The following is a 25214-nucleotide window of genomic DNA, read 5'->3' as shown; positions in this document are numbered from 1 at the left end:
TCCGGTAGAGTGCCGTGGTGTCACACGGCTCACAGCAACCTCTAACTCTTGGGCTTAGGCGATTCTCTTGCCTCAGCCTCCCAAGCAGCTGGGACTACAGGCGCCCGCCACAACACCCGGCTATTTTTTGGTTGCAGTTTGGCCGGGGCTGGGTTTGAACCCGCCACCCTCGGCATATGGGGCCGGCACCCTACTCACTGAGCCACAGGCGCCGCCCTGCTATAAGCTATTTTTAAGTTTAGAAGCAATTGCCAGTACTTAAAAATCAGGAAAATTTGCATCGAAGTTTGAATTTTTGGCTATTTACAAAAGACTTAATAAAAAAAAAAAGAAGAAGAAAATTCAGATGATCAGGCCACATTAGGTCCACACCTCCACATGGAAGCCACCAGCTGGAATTGAGCATCAGCCATCCTTTTTTAGAGAGGACCCGTGTTTGCCAATTTCCACAGACTCCACTGTTCCCTATAGTCTTACCATAACTGGCTTCACTCATTTACATTCCCTACCTGATCTCTAAGTTTTTGACCATGATGAAGAAAGACAAGAATCCACAGTAAGACTAGAAAAGAATTCTTCTAGGCTGACAGGAGGGGAAAAGAAAATTGAGAGAGGTTTATGGGTCCACGGAGGAAGAACTGATTTCAAGGGGTCACGGGCACAAATAGAAGCTGGTAAATATTTAACAAATGCTCTCCAGGGGAAAAAGTGTGTGTGTGTGTAAATTTTACTGAGATAAAATATGTACTCATTGTACACAATTTATAAATAATAAACTCTTTATTGTAGGCTGGGCGAGGTGGCTCTTGCCGGTAATCCTAGCAATCTGGGAGGCTGAAGCAGGTGGATTGCTTGAGCTCAGGAGTTCAAGACTAGCCTGAACAAAAGCAAGTTCCTATCTCGACTCATATTACAAAAACAGCCAGGCCTTGTGGCAGGTGCCTATAGTTCCAGCTACTTGGGAGGCTAAGGCAGCAGGATCGCTTGAATGCAGGAGTTTGAGGTTGCTGTGAGTCAAAGTCATGGCACTCTAGCCTGGGGCAACAGAGTGAGACTCTGTCTCAAAACAATCCAACAAAAATAACTCTTTATTGTAAATACTCTTTATTATTAATACAAATTCCATATCGCCAATTAACTCTTATCGAATGCTTTGGTTGATTTTTTTTGCCAAACATTTGTATCCAAAGCCAACTATCACTGCGATTTAGCCATCATTTGACAAAATTAGAAAATAAAAATGACTAATAACACCATAGAAAGAGTTTAGGTCTAGCAGGGATGCTGGTGGAATTTTTTGTTTACATTAACAAGGAAGACCAAAGGAAAACAATAAAGGCACAGAGCCTCCTTCAATAACACGAGCAAACGCCCGCTGAGCTGAATAATGGGTTGAAATACTGGAAGACTATTCTCTGCATTTTTGGTGCTATTCACAATGAGTCGACCATAAACAAGACACACTTTTAAGCCTAATTTGCATTATTACTATTTTATCTAACATGTTCGTGAGGCTAGAAAATCAACAGAACAATAAATAAAGCCCAGACCTGAAATACTCTGTAATCTCTGCGATGTACATATATGCCCCCTAGTCAGCTGAGCAGCAAATAACCAACATGCTATCGCTGAACACAGGATTGGGAAGGGAAGTGTGCTGCCTCCCCACGGCCCCCCCAAAATACACGGCATGGAGGCAACCTCAACAGCACGGGTAACAGTAAAACACAGTAAAAGAATTAAGAGGTGATGAGTTTTGAGATCTTAGATACCTTTGTTTTAATATAACTTACTTAATCATACATTTGAAACATTTAATTTTTTCAATAAAGGCTGTGTTTAACAAGTAGCTTGAAAGCAGCCTGAAAATGAGGTTAGCTCTCACAAGCCAGCACAGCCAGCTCCAGCACACCTCCCTGGAGAAAAGGGAGGCCCTGGCAAAATGAGAGGAGAGGAGAACTTGAGGGGCCAGCATCCCCGGGGGCTATGCCAGCACCCACGTGCGCAGGCAGGGATGATGAAGTTTGGTCCAGCGTCAGCACCCAGGATCCTCATCCTCCTCAGCATCTCGGAGTTCCTTGTTGTCAGCCCCTTCCTCAAGTGACTTTCGGCCTCAGCTACTTGCTCAGTCCCCATCTGACTCGCTCTTTGAGGACTGATACTTTACAATGTCTCAAAGCTGGGGACATGGGTAACAGAGGGTGAGCGGAAACATTCATATCCAAAGTCAAATATAGGTGCAGTTTAGCCAAGACTGGCCATGGACCAGCTGAGGACCCTCCTGAAGGGAGCCTGGAGTTAAATACACCCTTAGGGTCAAATTATCCCATTCTATAGATGAGGAAACTGTGGTCTGTGGGACTTGTTACTTACCCAAGGCCAGTGGCTGCCCAGAGGCAGAGACAACCCTGACCACCAGGATTATTGATCTCCAAACCCATCTCCTGCAAAGCCAGCCAGCACCATTCTGGAAACAGCCCCTGGTGCTTGTTTACATGTGCTGGGCTGGCTCCTGGATTTCAGTGTGCACAGCTCTAGAATCCTAATCACCATTTCTACACATTAAAACTGTATCTCTTAAAGAGGTACCTAGCAACTGGAGAGCAGGGTTCATGGGAATATTTGTAGTGTTACCAGCATTTAGAACTCCAGCTCACTGCAGGCAGAAGAGACCTTACTAATGACCTGGTCCGGGCCCCCCATTATGCAGGGGGGAACGAAGGCCCCTGGTCACACTGCAGTGACACCAGCAGAGCCAGAAGTAGCACTCAGGTCTCAACCAGACTTGCTGGAAAATAATATTCTGGATAAGAGAATTAGAAAGCTTGAACCAAACTCAGAAATAAGAGCCACAAAGCAGGCCTACCCATCACCGGAATGTCCCAGCCAGAAACAAAAAGAGAGTGGAAACCTTGCTATTCTCAGTGGGATTTAGGGGTGATACTGGGAGTGACTTCCTCCCAGGATTGGTACCATAGAGATTCTCTGAGAAAGTCCAGGGTGCAACAAGACCCTGCAAGTTGCTCTTTTTAAAAATACTGCAGAGATGTGCACAGTCAGTAGGGAAACTGAGGCATGAAGCTAGATCCTCGGAAACTTTCAGGGTTTGAGACTCAAAATCAAGAATTTGGGGTTCTCAGACTGTCAGTCCTCTCACCCCAGCAAAAAAAGACCTCCTTTGGAGTGGGGCCGCTCCTGAAGGGCGACTGGAACTTGTGCTTGGGACCTGGAAAGCAGGAAGCTGGAGGTGGTCTGCTGAAGCCATGGCTCAGAGGGGCTCCTCAGGGGGCCACTGAGGCCTCAATGCGGCTGTACTGGACACCAGCTGAGTGCTGCCTGTGGCCAAAACTCAGGGCGAACCTGTCAAATAGAATGAGTGGGATGGGGAGTGACAGGGGTGGTGGCAGTGGACGGTCCACGGGGGACCTCACCCTTGCTGCTTCCTGCCTTCATGTGGACTCCCCGACAGTTCCTGCCTGGTGTCCTCGGGTCTGCCCCTCACCTCCTGCTGCCCCTTTCCCCCCCACCCCACAGCTAGAACAAAACACAAAAATCAGATCCTGTGACTCTCTTGCTTACAAGGAGGTCCTCATGACACCAGCCCAGATCCAAGGTTATCACCATGGCCAATCTCTGACCATCACCCCCCTCCACTCCCACAGGCTCTTCATACCCTGGCCACATTGGCCTCCTGTCTCTCCCTTCAAAGTACCTAACTTGCTTCTGCCTCAGGACCTTTGCTCTCGCTGTGCCCTCTGTCTAGACACTTCTTGTAGCTCTTGAAATGCTTAGTGGTTTCTCATTATTCAGGCCTCAGCTCCCTTTCACTCATTCAATAAAGATGTATCTACTGGTGACCTGGGATGCCAGGCACTGTCCCAGGCCCTTGGAATAGGACACTGAGTGAAACAGACACACAAAAATGCCACCGTGCTCATGCAGAATTCATGATGAACTGGTGACATGAATGCACTCAAAGCGAGCCTGCACCCCAGCCAAGGAAACTGTACCCACCCCCCAAATTCACCACTCACCCTCTGGTGCGTTAACCTGCCTTATTTCCTGCATGATATAACTATCACTCTGACAAGATCTTATTCATGCATTTATGTGTTTTGGAGTCTCTCTCCCTGGAAATATAGCTTCCTTCCCAGTCCAGAGACAGGATCTCTCTCCATCAGCGGTCTGTCCCAGAGCCTACTGCAATGCCTGAGTCCTCGCTTGTACTTGAAAACATTTGCTAAAATTGAGTGAATGGATTCGTGAGAAATCAGGCTAAAATAGGAATTTTTGAAAGTTTCCCTCCCCCTCCCACCCAGTGGTTATATCACCAAAGAGGATGGACGGGATATTTATTTTGAACCTTGACCAAAAAATGAAAGGAATAACCTTATAGCAACTAACTACCACTGATCGCGAGAAGGTTTGTGCCCTTGGGTGACCGCCCTAAAGAAGGTAGAGGAACCGGATGTAGGTGCGTTTCCAACAAGAACATCTCAGGCGCAGGGACGAAACAGAAGCAAGCGGAGTGGAGGAAGAGGCAGTATCCAGCATCCCTTCTGCTCCCCAGTCCTTAGGGACCACGTCGCCTGTGTTTTAAGTGGTCTTCGCAGGACTGTCCATCAAGGAGCCTTGCCCTATCCTGGCCGAGTTGGAGGTGAGGGGGCGGGCACATAAAACAACCTTGGCCAATCATAATTTCTCCCGGGAATGTAACGCTGGTGCAAAGCAACACAGGAATGAAAAAAAAAAACAGTTGGTTTTGAAAAGACTATCCGATTAGTTTTGGCCATCAAAACCACTGTAGCTTCCCTGGTCCCTGTGTCCCCCAGGGTCAAGTTTCTTTCTCTCTCTGTGGCCTCTTCTATCAGGAGGTCCCTGAAGTACAGGGATTGGGGTTATGAAACATAGACCTGCCTGTGGACTCTACCAAGGCCCTTAACTTCCTGTCTTCTCCAGAGTCAGGGCAGACGCAACTTCCTGTCACCAAGGGCTGGCCCAGGCTCCCTTCCAAGTGACCCTAAACCCCCAGGTGCAGCCTGACGCTCCCCCCAGTTGCAATCACATCTTGCCTAGCTTCCACCTGCCTTATGTGCCCTTTGCTCTTCTCCCAGAGGATGGGACTGGAATCTTCTTTCAAGACAAGATTCCAGGCAGCTGTTTAGTAACAGAACCCCAGATTTAAAACCACATTATCAGCTTTTATTTCCCAAGTTCTATCCAAAGGGAAGTGGATGGAAGTGACCTTGAGGACTGTGTCCCCTGTCCTCTTGCAGGAATGTGGTGGTGTGCCATCTTGAGCCACACAGAAAAGGCAATATTGAAGGGATGACGGAGCTACAAGACCAAAGGCACCTGGGATCCCCAACCCCTCATTCAGACTATTCCAAGCAGCCAAATCTATTTCCTCTTGAACACAGCTGAAGGTGCTGAGGGGCTATAGAAGGTTTCATCCAGCACACTGGGAGTGTTCAGCTGGCAGAGAACACCCCGGGCCAGGTGAGAGATTTTTACATGAAACTAGTCCTGCATCGCTGCAGAGGCCAGACTGGGCTGGGCATGGGCTGGCAGCTCAGGAAGGTCAGGTCAACTCAGTATTTGAACAATTTTTAAAAACCTTCTAGAACTTCCCATAAATAAAATAGGCAGTCAGGAGCCGCCTTGTACTACACAAGATAACAGGGGTCATCTGTCAAGAAAGTTCAGGATTGTAGTTCCTTGAGGTACCTTCCAAAGCTCCCATCTCTTCTATTTGAGCAGCTTAAGGTGCCGTGATACTGAACTCTCCCCAATGACCTAAAACCCTGATGAGCTCTACCTCTTACCTATCCAATCTTTTCCCCCTCCTGCCTCCCTCCCTATACCAGATACACTCTCATCTCAGGGCCTTTGCACTGGCTGTTCCTCCATTTAGAATGCCCCTCCCATCTTAACATAGCTGCTCCCTTCTTCCTACTAACTTACACTGCACTTCTTCAGAGAGATCTTTCCTCTCTGACTACCCACTTGAATGTAGCCGCACCCCTTTTCTCCTCTCTCCCCCTCTCTGCCAACCTGGCCCTCCCAACATATTTTGCTCTGTTTCCTTTTCTTCTAATTACATGTCACCAACTAAAATGCTCTTTTTCATGTATTTGTTAGCTTGAGAATTTTCTGTCCCTCTCCCCTACTCAAGTGGAAGCTCCCTGAGGAAAAGGACCTTGTCATCCATAATCTTGGGTACATTTCCTAAGACCCCAAACACTGTCTGGCACATGGTAAGGACTTATAAATACCCACTGAATGAATGGATTAAGCCCATGTTTAATGTACATGTTTTGTATACACAAAGGCCATAATTTTCTTTTGTTTGTTTGTCTTTTTGTAGACAGAATCTCACTGTGTCACCCTTGGTAGAGTGCCATGGCATCATAGCTCACAGCAACCTCAAACTCTTGAGTTCAACTGATTCTCTTGCCTTAGCCTCCCAAATAGCTGGGACTACAGGTACCCACCACAATACCCAGCTATTTTTAGAGACGAGGTCTTGCTCAGGCTCAGGCTAGTCTTGAACCTGTGAGCTCAGGCAATCCACCCACCTTGGCCTCCCAGAATGCTAGGATTACAGGCCTGAGCCACCACGCCCAGGCGGAGGCCATAGTTACAATGCTTTGATCTATGACTCTTAGGTTCTGTGATTTTAAGATTCCACTATTCTGACCTCCTGCGATTGCGTAATTGAGTGATTTTAAATCCCTGTGAGCTGAACTTTAAAGTCAAATGAAAAGATGCTGTAGGAAAACACAAAACTGAAGGAAACAGCTCGCAGAACAAAACTCACAGCTCCCAGGCAGTTGGAGAGACGGGAAGAGAGGAGGAATGCTTTCTTGCAAAGGAAAAGTACAAGAACCCAAATCTTGAACTACATGCTCAGGGTTTGATACATGGTTCCATACTGATCTTCCCCCAGGACCCATCCTGTTTGCCTCCTACCGTCTCTTCTGGAACTGCTGGTCTATCTCCGCCAATGACTGGCCTTTTGTTTCAGGAACAAATAAATAAATGAAGCCCAGGCCAAAAGCAGCGGTCAGTCCGTAGAGCAGGAAGGTCCAGGACAAACCGATGGCACCTGGAACAGGAGGGCAGGAGTGTGGGCCCCACAGCCTGGGCCATCTGGTGGTTTCCAGGTTGAGCATTGCAAATTAGTTCCTACAGCAGATGTTCCAGATGGTCGATTTGCAGAGTAACTAACAAGGTGTCAGAAAGAACCTTAAAGCAGGAATCTCATGGGCTGTTTCAAAGACAGGAAAAGAGTCAGGGCACACACGAGTCCATACACATAAAGACAGAGGCAACTTGTGTTTATGGGAAAGGCCACTAAACCATTTCCAGACACTAATCAGTGAAGCAGTCTCAGAATCAGGAAGCCTGCACTGAGGGAAAGTGACAAAACATGGCTGGGAGTGGTGGCTCACACCTGCAATCCTAGCACTGTGTGGGGGAGGGATCACTTGAGCTCAGCAGTGCGAGACGAGCCTAAGCAAGAGTGAGACCCCATCTCTACTAACACACACACACACCCAGCAGAGCAGCTGCATGGATGCAGCTTTGGCAAAGCTCAGTTTCCAAAAACATCCTGAGAAATCCCATGAATTGGTAATGTGGTGGATTGATCATTCAGGGAAGTGCATTTCAGCCAATTTGGCCTGACCGATGTGAGAAAGAGGACGGAAACCAAGTTCAGTCCCAGGGGAGGGGAAGGCACAGAAGCCCAGCCCCGCTCTTCTCCTGGAGCCTCAGATAAGGGCCAGGATCTCAGGGCCAGGGACCAGGAAGGGGATGATCTCAAATCTTTTAAAGTCAGTCAGCCCCAAACAGAGAGAACATGGAAGAAAAGAGTCTCTGTTAAGGTGGAAGCACAAATTATGTTTTGGACGGGACACCATTCTCACCGCTGACAGCCATGGCCATACCTCCTCCAAGCAGCTGCCCCTGCGCAGCTAGACCTGATGTTCAGCAGGAAGAGCACTGGGCTGGGAGTCGGAGTCGGGGGCTGGTTCTAGTCTTCTGATTACCTGGCTGAACTTGGGAAGAATGTATTATCCTATCTGCCCATCTATGAAATGGAGATAATAATGATAGGACAGAATTCTAATAAGCTCTCCTTCCTTCATTCTTCCCTCCCTCTCTCCTTTCCCCTCTCACACTCATTCATTCATTCCACTAAAAGAAAATGCTTGAAAACTGGGGCAGCAGAGAGAAGTGTGGATTCCCTAAGACTGTAGGTGGAAGACAGCCATGGTGGATGGGTTCTCCTACTACAATCCCTCCCATCCTTGAGTTGGCTGTGCCTTTGAGGAAGAAACTCTTGGCCACAGAAAGTAGAAAAATAATAGAACCTTAAGTTTCTGCACATAATAATTCTGCTGCTACAGATAGGAAAATTAAAAAAAACTCTTTTGTTATAGAGTGGGGGGTGTTGGGCCCCTGAAAAGGGAGTGGGCTTGTCTGGGGAGGACTTACCGATGAGATCAAGGAAAGAGAGGCTGATGAAGAGGTTGGTGGCCCAGTTGAAGCTGTTGCAGAAGGCAAAGGCTCTCCCTCGGATGTCCTCAGGGTAGATCTCGCTGAGGACAAGCCAGGTCACTAGGATGGGAGAGCAGGGGGCTCCTAGGTGGAGGCAGGGACCTGGAACCCAGCACCACTGGGCCAAGTAGGCAGCCTCCCAACACATGATTTAAGCAGAATGGCAGGCTCCTGACACCAAATTCTCCTGAACCTTCTTCCATACCACTGTAGGAATCCCTACAGGGTGACCTACAGTCTTGGTTTGCCCCAAATTGAGGGGTTTAGGGGACACAAGACTTCCAGTGCCAAGACTGGGAAAGTCCTGGGCAAACTGGGGTGGCTGGTTTTGTCTCTTTCATATAAACCTTTTTATTGAGCTATCCAGGAACAGATCCAGGTTTTATGAGGCCTGAAGCTTACACAATCTGGGGGCCTCTTCAAGAATACAAACATAAAATTAGGTCCCGGCCCTGGGAAAAGCTATGAAGATTTGTGTCAGTTCACTTCTAGTGTTGCTCAGAGACCCTGATGGTACAGGCCCCGAAATTCCCACTAATAGACCAAAAGGGTCCAGAGGTACCTGAAAGCAAACCCCACTTACTGGGTCCGAATCCAAAGGAGAAGGCACTCACGAAGAGCATCAGGCAGACCAGTGCTGTCCAGCGCAGCAGCGTGTGCTCGGGGGACGGGAGAGGGGACACCGGGACGCCAGTGCTCAGTGCTGGCAGGGCAGAGGCTGTGGGGTCTCCATCTCTGAAATGGGGCTTGGTTTTCTTAACAGTTGACAAGAATGGCTTCCCATGGTCCTCCCTGGTGCTTGGCATCGGAGGTGAAGATGAGCCCGTCCCCAGGCTAGAGGCTCCAAGGAGGCCTGTCTGCCTGGTGGCATTGGGCATGGCCAGGCAGCTTGGACCCGAGTCCATGGGCACAGTAAAGCTGACAAGCCCTATGCCGCTGACTGACAGGGCCATGAGGGTACAGCCAACTAGCAACAGGGCCCTGCGGCCGGCACGGTCCACCAGCCCCATGGCAGTTAGGGTAGCTGTCACCTTCACTGCACCCAGTCCCACAGAGGCCAGCATAGCTGAGGATCCCCCATGGAAGCCAACCGAGTGGAAGATGGTGGAGGCATAGCACAACACATTGGGCTGCCCTGTCAGCTGCTGGAAAAGCACCAGCCCCAGTCCCACTGTGGTCCGACCTCTCATGTTATCCCGTGCCCTAAAGAGGTCCAGAAAGGAATACCGTGGCCTCTCTGGGCCCAGCTTGGGGGCCTCACGTCCCTGGAGTGGAATAAGATCCTTGTGGGCTGCCGTCTCCTCTGCATGAGCAGGGAGGAAGAGGAGGCCGAGCGACTGCAGAACAGCAGGTGCGCCGGCCCAGCCAAACATATGCCTCCATCCTCGGGGGGCACTGGCCAGTGCATAGTTGAGGGCATAGGAGAGCAGGATGCCCACAGTGATGCCTGCCTCATAGAGGGACACCAGCACTCCCCGCTGCCATGGCCCCACCAGCTCTGACACATAGATACAGCAGGCCATGGAGGACAGGGAGATGGCGAAACCAACCACTAAGCGGCCCAGGACCAGCCAAATCAGGGAGCCGGCCAGGCCCAGGCCCAGGCTGCCTGCCAACAGCACCAAGTTGCTGCCGAGGATGGCTTGTTTCCTGCCATAGCGGTCGATGAGGAAGCCCCCGACCAGGGAGGCGAGGAGAGCCCCCAGGAGTAGGCTGCCCACTAGGAGCTCTTGCTCTGAGCAGCTTAAGCCAAAGTCAAGTTGCAGTGGCAGCAGGGCACCTGAAATGACGGCCAGTTCATATCCAAAGGTGAGACCACCCAGCAAAGACACAGAGGCACACAGGGGCAGGACACGTGGGGGACGGCCTGAAAAACAAAAGTGATAGAGTTCAACCTCCCCTCCATCTGTCAACCTGTCCATCTACCTGTCTTCATCTATTCATCCATGCACTCGACCATCCATCTATTCATCCATTTGTCCATCCACCCGTCCTCTATCCATCTACTCAAACATCCATCCATCCATCCATCCATCCATCCATCCATCCATCCATCCATCCATCCTTCCTTACTTCAATCCATCCTTCCATCCATCCATCCATCCTTCCATCCATCCATCCATCCATCCACCCACCCACCCATCCATCCATCCATCCTTCCATCCATCCATCCGCTCATCCATCCATCCATCCATCCATCCATCCATCCTTCCATCCATCCACCCACCCATCCATCCATCCTTCCATCCATACATCCTTCCTTCCTTCAATCCATTCTTCCATCCATCCATCCATCCTTCCATCCATCCATCCATCCATCCGCTCACCCATCCATCCATCCATCCATCCATCCATCCGCTCACCCATCCATCCATCCACCCACCCACCCACCCATTAATCCATCCATCCATCCGCTCATCCATCCATCCATCCATCCATCCATCCATCCTTCCTTCAATCCATCCATCCACCCACCCATCCATCCATCCATCCTTCCATCCACCCTTCCTTCCTTTCCTTCCTTCCTTCCTTCCTTCCTTCCTTCCTTCCTTCCTTCCTTCCTTCCTTCCTTCCTTCCTTCCTTCCTTCCTTCCTTCCTTCAATACATCCTTCCATCCATCCATCCATCCACTCACCCTTCCATCCATCCATCCATCCGTCCATCCATCCTTCCTTCCATCCATCCTTCCATCCATCCACCCATCCATCCATCCACCCATCCATCCATCCATTCTCTGGCCGTCCATCTATTGTACATGTATCTATTCAACCACGCATTCATCCATCCTTCCATCTGTTCTCCATTCATCTACCCATATATTCATCCATCTATCTGTCCATTTATCTACCCATAATTCACCCAAGCACACATTGATTTATTGGTCCATCTACCCACAAGTCTATCCATGAATGCATCTACCCACCTTTATAGCCCATCTCTTTATATGCCCATCCACACACCCATCCATCCATCTACATTTACTTATCTGGCATCATGCCAGGTAGTGTTCTGGAGGTTGGAATAGAGTGATGTTGCCAAGGACCTGCCATTCTAGAAACAGGAAGATTGTAAGTAAGTATGTAATTTCAGATGGTGAAAGATGTCATAAAATATAAAGCTGGGAAAGAGTATTGATGGTGATGTAGCTCTACTACTTTAAATAGGGTGGTCAGCTAAGGCTTCTCTGAAGAGGGGAAATTGGAGCAGAGATCTGAATGAAGCAAGGGAGAAAGCCATCGGGAAATCTGGGAGAAAAACAAATAGAGGGAAGACCAAGTATAAAGGCCCCGAAGTAGGACAGTTTGGGGTACATTTGAACAAATACGAATATTAATAGTTAGTACTTATATGGTAAACACTAAATACCAGAACCTGTTTTAAGAGCTTTGTATGTATTTCTCATTTAAATCTTACGACAAACCTATAACATATTATTTGCATCATCCTGTAAGGTGCGGGAAAGTTAAGAAACTTTCTCACGGTCACACAGCAAGTAAGTAACAGAGTTGATATGGCTAGAGTTAGGGCTTTTAATCACTCTGTTAATCGGCAGGGAGGCCGGAGGAGCTGGAGCCAGAAGGCAGGGGCCAGATCATGTGTGGCTTTGCAGGTGCCAAGGACAATGATAATTTTCATTCTCAGTGGATGGACACCTTTGATAGCTTCAGCTAGGAGTGATAGCTTCAGCTAGGAGTGAAGTTATCTATTTTTGATTTTTTAAAGATCGTTCTTGGTGTTACATGTAGATTCTAACAGAGGTGGATATGGCCCACCCAATGTCCATTCATCCCTTCTCTAGCATCAGGACTATATACGGCTAAAAAAATTGTATTTCCCAGCCTTCCCTACTGCTACAGGTGGCTAATAAGATAGAACAGGTACTTTTTCAGTGGGACTTAGAGAAAGGTTCTCTAAGAAGTAGGTGGGATGGGGAGATGAGGCAGACTGCTGGCTAGCATCTTTTCTGCCTATCCCTCTTGTTCCTTTATTTCTTGCCTGGAATACAAATGTTATGGCTGGAACTCCAGCAGCCATTTTGGAACCCAGTGGAGAGATGACCATGAAGATGCAAGTTACACATTGACATTGTGGAACAAAACATAGAAGGGGCCTGGGTCCCTGATAATAGTAAACCTATCATATCAACAATGGATCGTCAATCCCAGACTTCTGAATATGATGGGAAAAAAATCCTTACAGTTTCTAACCTAGTAAAAGCTTCGATTCCTGCCACTGAAACCACAGAGCAAGAGAGAACCCAGGTGAGGAGGTTACACAAGGGTCCAGATAAGAGTGGTAATGACAAGCTGAAAAGGAAATGCCATACATGTTATAGAAAAGAGCTGCCAGTTAACATAAGCGAGTAAAAGGGGCTGCATGTAAAGATAACAAGGAACGGTGGGGTCTGTGGCAAACTGAAAAGTCATGTCTCATCTAAGGGTGTTGTTAACACATGAGAATGTATCATCTTTGGCAAATTATGAGAAAGGTAGCTGCTGTTTCATAAATTCTCTGTGCCAGGGTTAATGAAAAAAATTTTTTCATATAATCCTCACCACAACTATATAAGGTAGGTGTTATTATAATATCTCCACTTGACAGATAAAGAAATTGGAAACAGAAAAATCAAGAGCTGCCATCTGATTTTTTTAAAAAAAGAGCAACACGGGCAGTGCCTGTAGCTCAGTGGGTAGGGTGCTGGCCCCATATACAGAGGGTGGCGGGTTCGAACCCAGTCCCAGCCAAACTGCAACAAAAAAATAGCTGGGCGTTGTGGAGTGCACCTGTAATCCCAGCTACTTGGGAAGCTGAGGTAACAGAATCGCCTAAGCCCAAGAGTTGGAGGTTGCTGTGAGCTGTGACGCCATGGCACTCTACCGAGGGCAATAAAGTGAAACTCTGTCTCTTAAAAAAAGAGAGAGAAATAAGAAATCCAGATTTTTATATGCTGTCTTCAGATTTTTAAATGCTATTCCAAGAATATATTAAAATATTTGGACCAGACAAAATACATCTCAAAATGCAGCCCAACAGTACTAATTTCCAACTGCCTATATATGGAAACAAATCTTCAAGGAATAGAGAATTCCTAGTATAGTGAACATGCATTACTTTTTCTGTGTACCTGGAATCTCTTCCTTTGGGGAAGACCCCCTTCTCCACTGGTGGGGATGCCAGTCACATGTCCCTACTACCCACACATTAGGAAGGGGAAGTGACACAATCTGGGTCTTTTGAGGAATTGCTATGCATACAATGGAAAAAGGACTCTATTTTTGAGAATCTCAAGTTGCAGAAACCAAATGGCCATTAGTGATGCTATACAGAAGGCCTTTATGAGAATGAAACCAACACATACAGAAGGAGAGCCGAACAATTATAAGAACTAGAAACACACTCCCAGTAGTATTGCACAACCCCCTGGATATAGCAGTGCCTGAAGCTTACTCAAGTCACTGGACTCTCCAGTTACAAAAGCCAACAAATACTTCTTGTTCCCTCAGTCAACTTGAGACGGTTTATCTAAATTATAATTTAAAAGCTCCCAATTAATATACTAGGTCACAGAATTTCTAGATTCATGGAATGAACCTGAAACTTCTCCATCTTGATTAAGGAAAGTATACTTTCTCACCCTGGGTGGGAGAGAAAACTAATTTTTTTGTTAATTGAGGAAATTGGAGGACTCCAAAGTCATTTTTATATGCACGGTAATGAGCAAAGGACATTTTAGATATTAGAAACAAAGTTCATTGTTATTAGAAATGAAGGACATTTAGATATTAGAAAAACAAAGTTCTTTCTGTTTTGGTAACTTGCTATGTGACACAAGGCCAGTCTTTTTCCCTTATTGGGCCATGGGAGCGAGTCTCTCAAGACGACTCCCAATGAACCACGCCTCCTGGTACTTATGCCTTTATATCGTTTCCTCTCACTTTGAATCTGGGTAGCTCTATGACTAGTTTCAACCACCAGATTATGGCTGAAGTGATTCTGTGCTTGTCCTGGATCTAGTCCTTGATCAATTTCTACTTTTAATGTTTTGGGGGGAGCCTCCACCATGTAAGAAGTCTAACTACCCTGGAGAAAACATGTGAAGAGACCTTTAGATAATAAGGGCAGGAAGAGAGCCTTAGCCATCCCTGCATCCTATATATAGACTTCAGATGATCTCAACTGCAGTCACTGTCTGACTGCAGTTTCCAGAGACCTAAATTGACAGCAGCAGAGGAACCGCCCAGCTGAGCTCATTCAACCCAGAGAATTATTAGATAAAATAAAATGCTTGTTATTAGAGAACACTAAGTTTGGGGGTGTTTTGTTATACCTCAATAGATAACTGAAATATGAGTCCATCTTTGCCCTTCTATAAAAAGGATTCATGACACACTGATAGAAGATCTGTTTCGATATCAGTTTACCAATAGATAAAGTGACCATTGAAACAGTTTTCTCCTTTAAGGTGGAATAGAGATTGCTCAATGCAGGATGAGAGAGCACAGAGGTTAGTTAGTGGAAATCAGGAGAGCATGCCATGACTCAGCTACTTTGTTATGATAGTTCTGATTTCTGTGTAGTAAATTATGAGGCTTTTAGGTTAATTTATAGCCAAATGGACCATTGGCTAAAGATGAACAGTGAAAATGATAATAAGTGAGGAGATCAACGATAATAATAAATTGTATAAAATCCTTCCTAAGTCCAAAGAAACAGATGCTTCAGTATTCCCATTTTATAAATGAACAAATTAATGAAGAAGGTAGAAAATTCTTGGCTGAATGTGAGAGGTTTTTGTCTCATTTTGTTTTGGTAGATACGGGATTTTTTTTTCATTTGCTTCTCTTTCCCTCCAAACCAGATGATTCCAGTTGTCTGAGAACTCTGGTTGTTAAGGATGTTCTTAAGCTTTGTGATGCACAACTCTGCCTGTATCTCATCTCACTCTGCGCTCACCCTCAGATGCACTTGAACCAAGGCACTCTCAGTCTCAGTCTGCTGAATCAGAATAAGAGTAGTAAATTGATAATTGTGAACAAGGGAGAATAAAAATATAAACTTGAATGAGAATTAAAAGCCCACATAACAAAAACTGTGGGATGTGGTCAACTAAACCTTTGAATGAAGAAGCTAAGAAAATTACAAAAGGAGGGCGGTGCCTGTGGCTCAATGAGTAGGGCGCCGGCCCCATGTACTGAGGGTTCAAACCTGACCCCGGCCGAGCTGCAACAAAAACTAGCCAGGCGTTGTGGTGGGTGCCTGTAGTCCCAGCTACTCGGGAGGCTGAGATAAGAGGATCACCTAAGCCCAAGAGCTGGAGGTTGCTGTGAGCTATGACGCCACAGCACTCTACCGATGGCTAAAAAAAAAAAAAAGAAATTACAAAAGGAGCCCAAGGAGCAGGTAGAATTAGTGAATGTGAAAGCAGATGTTAATGAAATGGGGGGTGGGGTGGGAAACAACAGGACAACTGATCACTAAAACTCAAGTCTTTGCCATGACTAAGAAAAAAGATAAGGCTTTGGTCTGATCAAGAGGAAAAGACAGAAATATAAACAGCATCATAAACAATGAAGAGACTACAGGACACAAGGGAAAGAGAAAGAAGAAGCCCTTTTCAGCAGTTGAGGCACAACTGGTTGTGTGTGCCCTGGCCCACAGCAACCTCAAACTCTTGGGCGCAGGTGACCCTTCTGCCTCAGCCTCCCGAGTAACTGGGATTAGAGGCGCCTGCCACCACGACTGGCTAGTTTTTCTATTTTTAGTAGAAATAGGGTCTCACTCTTGCTCAGGCTGGTCTTGAACTCCTGAGCTCAAGCAATCTGCCCGTCTTGGTCTCCCAGAGTGCTAGGATTACAGGCATCAGCCACCAGCCTGGCCAGGGTCTCTGAATTTTCAAAGCACTTTAACTCAAGAGGGTAGATCTGTGATGGTTTGCAGTGTGTCTCTTGTGAAAACAGCATAGAGAGGATGCTTGTAAGTTCCATCTGAGAATTTCTGCTTTAAAAAAGCGAACTTAGTCACATTTATTGCAATTACTGACATGTTGGAATTTGCTTCTCCCATTTATTTTTGCGTCTTCTATTTTCTGTACTATCAAGATGTTTCTTTTTCCCTCTGTTTCTGCTTTTGATGGATCGATTAAGGTTTTTATGTTCCATTTTTTTTCACCACCGATTACAGAGCTATACTTCTTATTTCTTTTCTTCTTAGAGCAGCATTATCTAATAGAATTTTCCACAACAATAGAAATTTCTCTCTCCATGATGTCCGATGGGGTAGTCACTAGGCACATGTGGGTCCTGAGCACTTGAAATGTGGCTAATGTGATGAAGCAACTGAATTTCTAATTTATTTAAATTTTAATTAATTTACATATAAAAATAGCCACATGTGGCTACCTACCTTATTGTCAGGGGAGCTGTGCAGATTGCCCTTAACTTTCAATACACATGCTTAAATGTGCATATTTCTGGAAGCATCTAGAGCAGGGGTCCTCAAACTATGGCCCGCGGGCCACATGAGGCGGTGTGATTGTATTTGTTCCCGTTTTGGTTTTTTACTTCAAAATAAGATATGTGCAGTGTGCATAGGAATTTGTTCATAGTTTTTTTTTTTTTTAAACTATAGTCCAGTCTTCCAATGGTCTGAGGGACAGTGAATTGGCCCCCTGTTTAAAAAGTTTGAGGACGCCTGATCTAGAGCAACCCAGCAGTATCTAGCTCTTTCTCCCCCTACCCTGAATCTGAGAAGAACATCTGTAATGCCAGAGGCAGATTTACAGAGTGTTTTCTCTGGCTCAGGCACTGCTTTGAGTGCTTAGGAACTCATTTAATTCTCACCACAACTTTATGAAGTAGGTGCTCGTGTTATTTATGAATGAATAAACTGATCATCAGAGAGGTGAGGTGACTCGCCTTAGGTCAAAAGTAGTAAGCAGCTGAGGCTCAGATCAAAGCCAGGCTTCTCGCTGCACAGCCTACACTCTTGACTGCCCCATTATAAAATGTTGGTGTGATATGATTTCACTCTGTTCTCTCTTACTTTAGCCTCTTCCCGGGTCCAGTAGACAACTTTTGTGCAGAGGGAGGAGTTCCATCTGGAGGAACCATTCCCTGCCCACCCCATTCTGTTCACCCTTCTCCCCCTCCATCCCTGCCCCCAGAGAAATAACCCCCTTCTCTCCCCAGCTGGCCTCATCCTGACTCTTCCTCAGGCCAGTCAACATCAGCCCAACTCCGCTCCCTTTGCACCACCCCCAGCCTTGTTCCTGGGTTTACCCCCAGAAAGGAAGGTTTTTCCCAGCTGTGTGAGGCAATTGAGGTGCAGACTCTGTTTGCCATTTCCTGGGCTCAGCCAAAGGGCTCAGAGGCCAAACTTGCTGCCCACAGGCTCTGCTGGGAAATACATCACTGCAGACTCGGGTTGTGGAGGTAAGAGAACAATAAGAATGAAATAAAATAGAAACAATAACGGGTGTTGTTGATGGAGCACCTTCGCTGTCAAAGACTCTGCGTGCCTTCTCGCAGTTCATCCTCCTCGCAGCCCTGGGACTGCTAGAGCCACAACTGTCCAGTTTTACAGATGGAGAAACTAAGGCACAGAGAGCTCCCACAGCCATGAAGCAACAGGATCAGGATGGAAATAGTGACTCACAAGACTCCCAAATCCACATACTTAGAACTTTGCTGCACTGACTTACTAACTAGCAGGGAAGGCCAAGCAGAGATAGGTGGTGGGGTAGGAGAGAGCAGGGGACAGGGGCAGGGGTTAAAGGGAAAGAGCTCTCAGAAAAATCCCAAGGGACAAAAGATGGTGAACTAATACTGTCCCAAGGAGCTATGGAGGAGAGCTCCCAAGGAGTCAGAGCCATGAGAAAAACCAGGGAAGAACATTCCCTCCTAAGCCTTGCCATGGCTTCCATCACCTGTTTGAACAAATCCAGCCTCCTTAATGTGACATGCAAGACCCTTCACTGGTTGGCCTGACTCCTCGGCCATTTCTCCTGCTTGTCCCGGGCCTGTCCCCAAGCCTCCCATACACACCTTGTGCTGTCGGCATGCCTCACACACTCTCCCTCTGCTCCATCTCTGCACATGGGGATGCTTCTGCTTGTGCTGCTCTTGTTCCCCAATGAAAGGTCCCTTTGTCCCCTTACTCTCCCTCTTCAGTCCCAGACCCCACGTCACCTCCCCAAGGAGGCTGCAGTTACACATGTCTGTTGTATAATATCAATTCCTCCACTTCTGCTGGGAGCCACTCTTCCCATTATCTCATGGTCCCCTGGTCTGGGTGGAGCTAACCATCCCCATCTCCCAACCCCACCCCCGCCCCCATGCTGGCTCCAGGGTTGTGTCTGTGATCCAGATCTGATCGGATCGATCAGTAGATTCCTGGGCCCTGGGCAGCAGTGAATGCCACACAGGTGAACCTGGACCAATGAGAGTCAGCTGAGGGGTGCCTGCTCACTGGGGGTGCTCAGCTGCTAGTTTACCTGCCTGAGCAGCGTGGGGGCATCTTCCACCTGAGGAATTCCAGATATCATCTGAGCCCCTGGGTTCAATTGCACCTAGAGCCATGAACTTCTCAGTGACCAATAAGTATCCTTTTTTTTTTTGCTTAAGCTAGTTTGAGAGGGGCCCTGACAAATTCCTATACATCTTCCTCAGCTCTGAGCCACATTTCTGACTTCTGACAACTCAGCATGCTCCTTTCATTTGGTCACACCATACTGTGAGTTCATTTACAAGTCCTCCTCCTTGAACTGAACAGGGCAGGAATGGAGACTTACTCCAGGGCTCCCAGCCCTGCCCTGACATCCACGGGCTGGGGAACCTGTGGCCTTCTGCATCCTTGAGTGAACAAATGGGTGTTGTTGGCGGAGCACCCGTTTAAACTGCTACTGAGCAGTTTAAACTGAGTTTAATGAAGGGATTTGTTCTGCGAAGTCTGGATTCAGTAGAGGGGCCCTACTTTGAGATCTACAGAGCCACATGGGGCCTTGAGCCTGCAGGTTCCCCACTGTTTTGGCTGGTGGGACTCAGCAAAGTTTCTGCTGAGTGAGTGAAGGAGTAGGGGACCAGGGCTACACCACGTCATGGCATTTCTGGAGCTGGGTCAGATACATCTGAACCTTAACGAATTCTACCCAGCACCCAGAGGGGTACTGTGAAAACCTGTGAAGTCAGACCACGTCATTTGTCCACTCAGAGAGCCCTCCGGGAGGCTTTCCATGGCCTTCCAGACCCTGCAAGATCTAACTCCGCTCTCGCTGTTCCTCTCACCACAGGCACGTCCCAACTCAGGGCTTAGTATCTTTGTTCCCTCTGCCTTGGGGGAGCCCTTCCCCTCCTCCCTTTGGGTCATTTTAGTGAGTGCCTGCCCTCCTTCTAAAACTGCAACCTCCTTGTGGCATCTGGCACTTTGTATCCGTCCTCCCCATTTGGTTTTCTCCACGGTGCTTGCCATCATCCAAAATAACTAGATAGTTTATGTATTTATTGGTTGCCCTGATCACAATGCCTGTGCCAGGAATGGCTTGTTTGTTCTCAGATGTCTCCGTGATGCTGAGGGCAGTTCCTGGCATACAGTTGGCACACAATAAATATTTGTTGAACAAATGAATAATCCCTCGTATAAATGAATGAATGAATTAACGAATGAACTCTGGGGAGACAGGGAATCCAGAAAAAGGATCTTCATTCTCGGGCACCTAGACAGATCCAGGGCCTGGAAGTGGCCATGGGCAGGAAGTGCTTATAGTAATTAATTAATCTGGCTTTGCCTGGGTTTAGCAAGAGTGTTCCTTTCTATTAATTATCTAAGTACAGGATGTACGTGAAAATGAGTGACACTGGAGGCAATCCCTAATTCTCTAAGCCACTCACAGTGGAGGGCAGAGCTTCCCAGGGAGAGAGCCAGGGGACAGAGGAGGGGAGGGAACCTAGGTTTGGGCTGCACATTTCACCAGCTGCAAGTACCAGGGCTCCTTCTGTTGGTGCCACTAGAGTAGTGTCTCAACCAGAAGTCACAATTCATTGGGTCCTTCCCAGTGCACTCGGGGACAGTCAGGAGCGACTGTACTGATATCCTCATGCAGAAGGCTGGCTTCCAAACGCCCCTGCAGCAGCTACTACTTACAGGAGTCACTGCAACCAGCCACTGTTTTAGGGCCATATCTGTACCAGCTGCCTTAATTACTATGACAATTCTATGACACAGGCACTGTTGTCATTCCTATTTTATAGATATAACAACCGAGGCACAGAAAGGTGAAGACACTTGCACAAAGTGATATAATTTGTAAGTGACAGAGCAGGGACTTGAACTCTGGGAGTCTGACTCCAGGGTCCCATTGTTGAGTGTGATAAAACAAACAAACAAACCTATGTTAACTGACTATTTTACCATGTGCAGGTGGTGAGCTGATTACTTTAAACTCATTTTTCCATGTCATTCTCATGACTGCCCTGTGATGAGTGTATCTTATTGTGAACATCTGAAGGTCAGAGGGGTTGACGAACTTCCCAGATCACCTAGGTCACAACGTGAGAACTGGGGCTGGAACCCAGTTCTAATCACAAAGTCTGCATATAGACCCAGGCTCTGGATCCTGCCATGAAAAGAGCAGCCTGGAAACTGGGGAGCACGGGGCCTAAGTGGTGGTTACTTCACAGCTCCCCCGCCTCTACTGCACAGCCTGGCTCTGCTCAGTAACAGACGCTCAGTAAATAGCTGCTAAATTGACTTAGGAAGGGAAAGGGGCCAGCGCCAACCTGAGTGTCCTTGGGAGAACCTTGTCCACCCTGGGCCTCAGTTTCTTCAGGCTCTGGGGAAGTGTGCCATAGAGGGTAAGAGGATGAACTCTGGAGTCAGAACTGGAGTTGGTCATTACTTGTGCTGGGTGATACAGCGGCTAGAATGCAGAGCTGAGTGACCTCAGGGCACTCACTTAACCTCTCTGAGCCTCCCCAACTACAAATGGGACAATAATACTTACATAGACAGCCAGTGTTAGCTATTCCACAGCACAACCCAGAATGAACTGTTAAAAGATAATTCAGGTCCTGCCTCTCATGGCAGCTTAAAACCCTCCTCCAGCTTCTTAAATCATTTGGAATAAAACACAAACTTCTCCCCATGGGCTGCAAAACACCACATGATCTGGCCACTGCTCAATTCTCTGATGTCCTTTTGGGTGCTCTCTCCTCACCCCCTGTGCTCCAGCCACGCCTAATGCCTCAGGATTTGGCTCTTGCTGTTCCTGCCACCTGGAAGCTGTTCCCCCAAACTGAGCAAGACCCACCTCTCAGTGAGGTCTCAGATCCAAGGCTGTTTTACATGGGGAAGTCCATCCTGACCACCTATCTAAGGGGCCCACGTTTGGCCAATGCACCACTTGGTTTTACGTGTCCACAACACTCATTGCTTTCTGAAATTATTTTGTCCATAAACTTGTCTGTCCAGCTCCTCAATCAGATGGTCAGCTCCACGGGAGAGGGGAGGATTGTCTATTCTGTTCACTGCTGAAAACCCACCACTTAAACCACTGTCTGGCACCTAGTAGGTGCTCACTAAAGAATGAATGACAAAATGCCCCTTTGAGGCTTCTGAATCCAGAGAGAAAAACAGAAATCATAGTCCTCCGTGGCAACAAAAAAATCCTCTTCTCCCCACCCCCATTCTGTATTAGACTCTCCTCCTCTGCCGCCTCCCCTGAACCGCCTCCAGAGCAGGGCTTTTGCGAGTTTTGTTGGTGGCAGAATCCCGGAGGCCCCAAACAGTGCCTGGGGCACACGAGTGCTCAGCGAATGGATTAGCGACTCTGCTTTTTCTGGAGCCTCCGTTTCTTCACCTGCGGAATAGGAACAATTTCCTCCGCCTGAGGCATGTGAGGCTGAAAGCGGCCAGGCGGGTGTCTGGGCCGGAGTAAACGCCCCTGGCAAATAGAGTCACTTTTTCCCAGGCAGAAAGGAGGGAGGGCAGCGTGCCCAGCCCCTTTCCAGCCGCTTCCCAGCCCCCAGGCGCGGGCCCGCACCCCGGGCCTGACCCCCGCGGTGGCATCCGGCCGGGCGCCGCAGGGGCCGTGGAGGGGCGCGCTCGCGGGGTGCGGGGCTGGGTGCCCACCCTGGGGGCGACGCCCCCCGCCGGCTGCCCCTGATCCGGACTTACCCATGGCGAGCGGGACTCCGCGGCGCGCTGGCGGGCTGGGCGCGCATCCCCGGGGCCGGAGTCCCTGGCCGTGGCCGCCGGACAAACTTTCCGGCCCGCCTCCCGCCTGCGTCCCTCCCCTCCAGTCCGCAGCGCCGCCGCCACGTCGGCCAGCCCAGGCCCCTGGTGCCTGGAGGCGGGACGCAGCCCGGGACCTCCCCCGGCAGGCCCCCGCCTGGCGGGGGAACCCCCTCACCACCCACTGTCCTCCCCTTGAAGGGGCCCCATCGGTGGTCCTCCCCAGGGCTGTCCCGGGTCGGGAGTAGGCCCTACACCAGTAGTCCTCCCTGAGGGGGCACCCCAGCCTACTGTCCTGCCCAGGGGCACCCCTGCCCACAGCCCTCCCAGGCCCCATGCCCATAATCCTACCTCAGGGGTACCCCAGCCCTCTGTTCTCCCTGGGTCGCCATCCGGCCTTCTCTCTGGTCAGAGTACCCCACACGCGCTGTCCTCCCCTGGCCTCTTGCCGGGAGGAGGTTCCACATTCTCTGGGATCCATGCCTGTCTGGCCTCCCCAGGGTGTGTGCACAGCTGGACCGACAGCTCCGACGCTCCCACACACGCATCACCCCTTCCTTCCACGAGCGCTGGGCGCCTAGGCTGGGGAGGGAGAAAAGACCGAGGTTTAGTTCTGATGGAGCTTACCTTCTCGTGGGGGAAGACGGCTAATAACTAAACAAGCCTGAGAAACACCCCATAGCAGGAAAGGCCAGGCAGAGAATTCAGCTAGGGCAGTGGGTTAGGCAGGCACAGCAGGTCCGAAGACGGGACATCCGCGCGGAGACCCACATTCCAGGCAGAGGGAACCGCAAAGACAAGGCCCTTAGGTGGGTCCAGCAGAGCTGGAGCCCCATTCTGGAGCACAGGAGTGCATGGGAACAATGCAGGAGAACGGGCAGAGGGGAGGGCTTGGGAGGCCTCCTTCAGACGTGGATTTGATCCCAGTTGGCAGGAGAAATAACAACTGGGTGATTCTAATAGGTCACAGGAAGAGGGTGGGAAGTAGGAGACCGCTTGGGGAACTCTTGCAAGGTGAGAGATGAAGTTGGCTTGGACTCGTGATAGTGGTAGGGGTGGAGGAAACCGGGCAGATTGCAGACAGGCTCAGTAAAGACTTACAAACTGGGACAGGAGCAGCGTGGGCTGGAAAATGAGATGGAGAGTTCTGTTATGGCTGTGTGGCCTTTGCGGTGCTCATTAGCCATTCGTGTGGAAATAGGTGGGCAGCTGGACATGAGCCTAGGGTTCTGGAAACGAAACAGATGAAACCCATGCACAAGCTCAGCACTCACCAGTGCAGGCTCACCCGGATTATCAGTGTGTGTTCACACGTAGGCCCCGTCACTCACCAGCAGTGGAAGCTGCACCCAAACCCAGCCGTGCTCACACCAACCCCAACCCAAAGAAGACAGCGTCAACAAGACCTCACTTCCTCCTTCACCCTTGTAGAGTTCTAAAACTAACAATAGCTGAGGTAGTTTGAAATCATGGCTCCAAAATTCTCTGTTCCCTCCCTTGAAATTTAGGTTGGCTAGTGACTGTTTTGACCAGCAGATTGCACAGTAATGTTGTGTAACTTCTGAGGCTGGGTCAGTGGGACCAGCAGCACTGGTCATGGACACCCTGAGCCTCCATGTAAGTACGATTATCCTGAGGCCACCATGCTATGAGAAAGCCCAAGCTACACAGAAACAGCCACGTGTAGTTGGCTCCAGTGGGTGGTCCTAACCCTTGAGTCATCCCAGCCCTACTCTGCAATGAGTCCACTCCCAGATACCAAATTTTTCCAGCTGAGGTTTTGGACATCTGTGAACAGAAGTGAGCCATCCCTACGTCCCTGTCTGGATTCCTGACCCACAACCATAATTAAATGATTGTTTTAAGCTGCAAAGTTTTGGAGTAAATTGTTTGGCAGCAATAACAACTGGGACAATGGCTTTAACTATCTAGTGGTAATTATGTGCTTTGGTTTAAGCTCTTTACATGAATTAGTTCGCTGTTAACTCGCACAACAGCCTAATGATGTAAAGACGACCACAGTCTATCACCAGGACAAAGCAGGTGAAGTGGCTCGGTGCCTGTGGCTCAAGCAGCTAAGGCACCAGCCACATACACTTGAGATGGCAGGTTCGAATCCAGCCCGGGCCCACCAAACAACAAGGAGGCTGCAACCAAAAAATAGCAGGGCATTGTGGTGTGCCTGGAGTCCCAGCTACTTGGGAGGTAGAGGCAGGAGAATCGCTTGACCCCAGGAGTTGGAGGTTGCTGTGAGCTGTGATGCCATAGCATTCTACCCAGGGCAACAGCTTGAGGCTCTGTCTCAAAAAAAAAAAAAAAAGCAGGTGAAGTAATTAACTCAAGGAGACACACGAGTATACAACCGAGCTGAGGATTAAGCCAGTTACAGGGAAATTAAGCTCCAGATGCCATGCTCATAACC

General features: G+C 48.6%; 1 protein-coding gene across 4 annotated transcripts; it reads right to left on the bottom strand.

The window, feature by feature from the left end:
• Positions 1-623: 623 nt before the first annotated feature.
• SLC2A10 (solute carrier family 2 member 10) lies at positions 624-22834 on the bottom strand. 4 transcript variants are annotated; one of them, XM_053574631.1, is made up of 5 exons: positions 22736-22834; positions 9149-10432; positions 8503-8625; positions 6973-7108; positions 625-3360 (listed from the first exon to the last, which is right to left on the bottom strand). In XM_053574631.1, exons 1-5 carry the CDS (start codon positions 22737-22739, stop codon positions 3282-3284), a joined length of 1626 nt encoding a protein of 541 aa, XP_053430606.1. In that variant the 5' UTR covers positions 22740-22834; the 3' UTR covers positions 625-3281. The 4 variants fall into 4 exon arrangements, with proteins under 4 accessions (XP_053430605.1, XP_053430606.1, XP_053430608.1 ...); XM_053574630.1 differs by lacking the exon at positions 22736-22834 and having other exon boundaries at positions 624-3360; positions 9149-10568; XM_053574633.1 differs by lacking the exons at positions 6973-7108; positions 22736-22834 and having other exon boundaries at positions 3267-3360; positions 9149-10568.
• Positions 22835-25214: the final 2380 nt, after the last annotated feature.

The sequence above is a fragment of the Nycticebus coucang genome, chromosome 21 (assembly GCF_027406575.1).
Source record: "Nycticebus coucang isolate mNycCou1 chromosome 21, mNycCou1.pri, whole genome shotgun sequence".
NCBI lineage: Eukaryota > Metazoa > Chordata > Mammalia > Primates > Lorisidae > Nycticebus > Nycticebus coucang.
Note: the sequence above shows the minus strand (reverse complement) of the source record. Positions and strands in the feature narration are given on the sequence as shown.